Source organism: Vigna angularis, chromosome 1 (genome assembly GCF_016808095.1).
Source record: "Vigna angularis cultivar LongXiaoDou No.4 chromosome 1, ASM1680809v1, whole genome shotgun sequence".
NCBI classification, from domain to species: Eukaryota; Viridiplantae; Streptophyta; class Magnoliopsida; order Fabales; family Fabaceae; genus Vigna; species Vigna angularis.
The window spans coordinates 42,669,070-42,674,997 of NC_068970.1; the positions used below are offsets into that span (position 1 = coordinate 42,669,070).

Genomic DNA, 5,928 nt, shown 5'->3' on the forward strand with positions numbered 1-5,928 from the left:
TTCAAGCCGGTGGCATCTCATATCTGCTGATACACCACCCTGCGAGTCCCTATTGCTGAATTAGACATACTTGCGCAGAGTTCAAGATTTAGGGTTTGCGTAAGCCCTACTAATATTGCCCTTCAAAGGAAGAAAATATAATTCTCTGCTGCTCAAGGTTGTTGTCATCCTTTCCTAATCAATGTCAAGTTTCAATGAGAAAAATTTTGGAGTCCTGCCCCTGCCCCCGCCCACCCCACCAACTCCATCCCTTCTCCTAGAATTTCGTCTTTCACTTGACATTTTAAGCTTTTTCTCTTTCCACCTCCATAAAATTCTGGGTTTTCTGGAATGTTGGATAATACATTGCAGAAACCCTTTCAAGAAAACTAAAAATAGAGCGTCCATAAATTATATAAGGTTTAAGAAGAATGCAATTTTATCTTATCAAGCATCAATGCTTTATTAAACATAATTCAGTCTCATGACTGACAGATAAATATTCTCTCTATTCTGTGGTTAAAGGTAGAAAATGTTAGCAATCCTAGCTTCAATTTGAGGTCATCCAACCTTATCCATGATCAGTGTTACTCCTCAAAAGCATAACACTAGCATACAATATCTGATAGAAGTAAATAGTATACGTTATTCAAGCACTAAATACGAGAGATACGACAGATATCAGCCCGGTGCATGAGTCTCCTACCATGGGTCTAGGAAAGATCAGTGTGAAACCTCCTCTAGGCAGCGAGCTTGTTTCCGCAACTGGAAACCATGATAAGACTCGAATATATAAAAATAAAGATAATAATCATGAAAGAAACTAAAATCTGGGAGCAATACAAAATTATGACAGGTGAATGTTCAAAAATTCATACACCAGACCTGAAAGCTTCAAGCAGTAACCTGATTAGATTCACGCAACCTCATACACTTCGCATGCAACCTCTCCATGAATGCTGGATTGGAACGGAGCCTCTCCTTTACATATGAAACCCGGGCATCATCTACTAATTTATTAGCTTTTCCTGCCTCCTCAATGAGAGAGAGAAGTGTCCTTAAGCAGTCTTTTCTGTTTTCTTCTCGATGTTCATACCTTAAAAATACAGAAAAGAAAACTTTAAGCACAATTGTGGCTGATTCAAGTGAACTAAGACCCATAACCAAGTCTGCAAGATCAAATAATAGATGAATGAATTTTTACAAGATATGACTCTACCTCTCACTAGTTATTGTAAGCTCGTCTCTCCCTGGATGATAACGCTTTCCAACCAATTCTCTGAGACGGCGAAATTGGTATTGTGAAAGCCCTAGCTCCTTCACAGTAACAGAAAGTTTCACTTTCCTGTTTTTCGGGTGCCAAGCATCACCACCAGGAGCAAAGACTACCCTAGTTTGCCACCGCAAAATTGGACCTTCACCTGGTGGATCGTCTGAGTCCTTTTTCTTATCCAGCACAGCAGTATCATCAAACTGTGGGACCAGGACCTCCTCTTTTTCCATTATCTTCATGTATTCCGCTACCATCTCATCCTCAAACTTCTTAAATTGTTCATAAGCTTCTTCAGGTTCAAGTTCTCCTCTTTCACACATGTCCCCTAGCTCATTAAATTTTATTTCCACCTTCTGCTTTATATCATCTATCATGACATTAAACCAAAGAAAATCAGCATAAATAAGCATACTAACCACTTCTAAACCTGACTATTTACTAACACGTTTAAATTAAATATCTCAAATGCAAACATAAATTCACGGTCATGAAAATTGTGCTGGAACTTGCAAAAAATGTCAAGCACAAAAACATAACAAGATAAATAGCATTCTAGTGAAATCTACAAATCTTTTAAAAGTGAACTTACTAGCCAACAACAAAGTAATAGCGTGACGAGAGATACTTACATATTGCATTCCCTTACATTCTTCTGTAACCTTAATTATAATTCACTACACAAGGGTATATCACTAACAGTCAAATAACAGTAACAAGCAACTGAGGTAATAAAAGGAGGAGATTCCCCCAACTTTGATTTCGATAAAATTTAAGCACAATTAGCTTAAGTGTTCTTGCCCAGTTTTCCTGTCCAAATTAGAGTTCACCTTGATAGATTATGATAACCTTTAATGCAAACTTTCATTATATGGATTAATAATTCAATTATGGTAGGAAAACACCACAATAAGCACATAAGAACTACATTAGATATTATTTCATTGCTATTTTATCAATTTAGTTAAAGAGCTTAGTATTTCAAAAAAGATAAATAAACAATAAATCTATTTAAAGATTGATTAAATATAAAACAGACAAATTATTAAAATATCAATGGTTAAAAATTCTAAATTGTCTCTGCGCATATATGTACTTAGGTCTCTGCATTATTCACAATCACAAAGAATAAGTGCAATGATATTGAGAATGGTGTACGGACCAGGGAGGAGTTTGTCCCAGCTGAGCATGTCCTCTAGAATCTCCTCGCACTCCTTGGTGTCCTTAAGAAAACCGTGCTTGATCCCATCTTCAACAATGTCGTCCCATTTTTTATCATCCATGTTGAAGTACTCGTCCTTCACCATCCTTTTCATCACCGCATCCCTGGCGTTGTACAAATCGTCGAGCTCCTCATCGGTTTCGTGGATTTCCTCGAAATCGGATTCGAAGTCCCCGTCTTCGACATTGTCAAGGGGGCGCATGCGGAGCTCATCCATCAGCTCGTCGTCAGTCTCCTCGTGCTTCCCCGACAGCTTCCGCTGCAGAATCGCCTCCATGATCGACGGCAGCACCTCCTCGTCGCCCTTCATGTAGATATCAATCCGCCTCTTCAGCTCTGCCGACACAAATCTAATGTGTCAAACGGCGCCGTTAGAATGCTACAATTGATGAGAACATAGAGAGAGATACATACCTTTGTTGTCGACGTCGTCCGGGTTTTGTGGAACCGGCGGGGGAGTTCCATTGGAGCAGAAAAGTTTTGGTCGCAGAGGAGTTGAAGCGGCGGGTGCAGGGGCTGAGTTAAGAAGGTTGCGTGTGAACAGAGTTGCATTTCTCAGAACAGTTCTTCTCATTGTTCTCTGTTTCTCTTTCTCACTCTAGGGTTTCTACTCCCTTGCCCCTTACATTCTGATTACTTCTCTCTTCACTTTTTTTTTTTGAACCATTTTAATCTGAGAAAAATTATTAATGTAAAATTTAAAAAGCTAATAATAACAGTATCAAATAAAATATATAGTAAATTAAATGTCTTAATTAACTATTTCAAATTCTAATAAAATACTCTTACATTTGAAGTACTTGTCATTTCTCAAATCTTCAAAACCAATACATAAATTTATCCTTAAAATATTAGTTTGTTCACGTGAAAAAAAAACATAATGAAAATTGTTGCAATTTATTTCTTCAAATTCTTAAATTTCTTGTTTTCCTGCTTAAAAGAATCAAATATAAAAAAACTGCAAACATATGTTTGTTTGATTGTTAATTATTTTCTATAGAGTTGATTTTATGTCCCATATATATATATATATATATATATATATATATATAATTATTTTTCATCATGTTATGTCATTAGTGAAAAAATGATTTAATTTTGTTATCAAAACTTAGTGTTAATATTTAAATTATTGGCACAACTATAAATTTTAATTATAAAATAATCATAGTCTATACTAATATAGGTTGTGATTCTTAATTCTGTAAATAATTTTAAAAATGTCACCACAATGAAATTAATTATTTTTGTCTAGGGTTAAATTTTTAGAAAAATTATTTCTATACCACAACATTGTGTTGTTGTAATCTTTATTACAATTACAAAAACTCACTCTTTTTCTTTATTGTCGATCTCCTTTTCATGCGAAACTTTTTACTATTGCGAAACATTTTGTTCTCGTCTCCTCCTCATGAAACATCTTATTCTGCTTTCCTCTCCATTTCCATTCTTAGTTACCACATACCATCTTGCTTGGAGGTTCATTTTCTTTTTTCTTACATTTTGGTGATTCTAATAGTGGGAGAACACAATATACCAATCATTTTTTAGTTTAGAGTAAAATTCTTTGAGTTGACTGTGTATTGAGTTATTTACATGCCTAAAAATGTGTGTTCGTATGTGTAATCTTATAGGTAAAGATAAATATGTATTAGTTTAGAACATACCAACACTTTCGATTTAACTATCATAGTTTTTTTTGTAAGTAGGTTTGAGATTACTATGTTAAATGCTATAGTTAAATGCAATAGTTAAAGCTTTATAAAAGAGATGTAGACATATTGTTATGACATCCTTTTGAAAGAAAGAAGAGACAAGCATACCTTATAAATAGAGAATAAAAATTCATAACTTTTAATGCATACCATGAATGTTCAAGGTTTATCTTCTCTAACAACCAAATATACTTATTATTTTGTCTAAGCAAAAGAACCAAATATACTTATTATTTGTTTAAGCAAAAGTTATCAACAAAAATATATACATTTACTTTTGTTTAACCATACTACTTAAATTGGTTAGCAAGGCATCTACACATGAAAGAAACATAATGATTATTAAAAATATGTTTAACATTTTGCTCATTAAACACAAAATGGAAAAAAAAAATTTGTTGAACTTTGATCCAATAACAAGAATTATAATTATCAGTTTAGTATATTTAATGTTAGAAATTCACAAAGTTAAATTATTTTTGTATGTGATAGAAATTAGTAATTTAAAAATTTTTAAATTAAAATTACTTTTAGTAGATAATTTAAATAATCTAATGAAATATATTCATACTAGAATAAAAATACAAATATTAATAACTTATAATTAGAATTACTAGTCTAATAACTAGAAAAATTTACAAAATAAAATTAATTAAAGCATTAGATTAAGTTCTTGGGTCCAAATTTGGTTAGAAAGCTTTTATGTTGATTTTTACTTAGACTTTTGTTTCAATTAATTCTCAAAATTTGAAAATTTTACTCAACTAAGTCATTTATGTTAGTAGTTATAAATGGTGTTATTATCAGTGTCATTGTCAATTTGTAATTTTTTTTGTTTTTCACATGTCAAATTCTGTGATGCGACACATAACACTGTTAGTAGCACGTGACAAGACAATGTTAAGCATCATAAATTTTTATTTAATTTAGTTCATAGTATGATGACAAAAATGCATGTATCTAAGGGTAAAATCCGTAGCAAATAATTGGTATCCACGATTAATAGATATATATGGGTAGCGGGTAAAGTAGTATGTGGTTATTAAGAGGTCGAATTCGGGTATCATATTACTCGTACCCGTAAGTATCTACCCATTAAAAAAAATGAAATTATACTTTTGTCCCATGTTAGGTTATCTTATTTTAATTTGTTATGTTATTATGCACTTCTTTTTTTGGCTTCTACTTCTCTTTTAAGATCCAATAGCAAACCATCAAACCAACAGGTAAGCAATTACATTTTTTCCTCTCATATGTACATTTACGCTGCTGCCATACACAACATTATTGAAGTGACGAACCACGTTCAAATTCCTTTTAGGTTAATTAGACTTTAATGAAGTGACAAATATTGTTTACAACCTTATGTTTCTGATTTCAATTCGATTCTAATGGATATGCGATCTGTCATTGATAAAATTCATGTGGGAAGCTCGTTTATCAGAGCACCAAGAAAAGGGCCAGCAGACCCAAGTGCCCCGTCACTAGCAAGAGGATTCAGTGTTCTATTATTAACTTATTTTGTTTTACGTTTTTAACTTATTAAAAACGAGTAAATTTAGCTATATATATAAAAAAAAACATTCACAAATGCATCTTCAAGATTTTGGATTATGGATGGTATCATGGTTTCGTGTTCACACTCAAGGTAATACTACAACCAGATTATAATCCTTAGAGAGAGAAGAAGAAAGAATTTCATTACAACAACTAAAAACATTGTTGCACTCATTTAGCATCTT

At 32.8% G+C, this 5,928-nt stretch overlaps 1 protein-coding gene across 4 annotated transcripts; it reads right to left on the reverse strand.

Annotated features, from left to right (window-relative positions):
• Positions 1 to 416: 416 nt before the first annotated feature.
• On the reverse strand, positions 417 to 3,121 carry LOC108347878 (uncharacterized). Of its 4 annotated transcripts, XR_008250405.1 has the most exons (6): positions 2,886 to 3,121; positions 2,412 to 2,807; positions 1,199 to 1,619; positions 865 to 1,075; positions 686 to 744; positions 417 to 601 (listed from the first exon to the last, which is right to left on the reverse strand). XR_008250405.1 is itself a non-coding variant. In XM_017587333.2 (5 exons), exons 1-4 carry the CDS (start codon positions 3,043 to 3,045, stop codon positions 874 to 876), a joined length of 1,179 nt encoding a protein of 392 aa, XP_017442822.1. In that variant the 5' UTR covers positions 3,046 to 3,121; the 3' UTR covers positions 417 to 744; positions 865 to 873. The 4 variants fall into 4 exon arrangements, 2 of the variants coding, with proteins under 2 accessions (XP_017442822.1, XP_017442821.1); XR_008250404.1 differs by having other exon boundaries at positions 686 to 1,075; XM_017587333.2 differs by having other exon boundaries at positions 417 to 744.
• Between the last annotated feature and the right edge of the window lie 2,807 nt (positions 3,122 to 5,928).

What these genes read in the sequence shown, in the direction of transcription:
- LOC108347878 (XM_017587333.2), bottom strand. Translation starts at nt 3,045, where the DNA reads ATGAGAAGAACTGTTCTGAGAAATGCAACTCTGTTCACACGCAACCTT. An exon ending in CTGGGACAAACTCCTCCCTG is followed by an intron (nt 1,620 to 2,411) that starts GTCCGTACACCA and finishes ATGTCATGATAG; the next exon opens with ATGATATAAAGCAGAAGGTG. An exon ending in CTTACAATAACTAGTGAGAG is followed by an intron (nt 1,076 to 1,198) that starts GTAGAGTCATAT and finishes TGTATTTTTAAG; the next exon opens with GTATGAACATCGAGAAGAAA.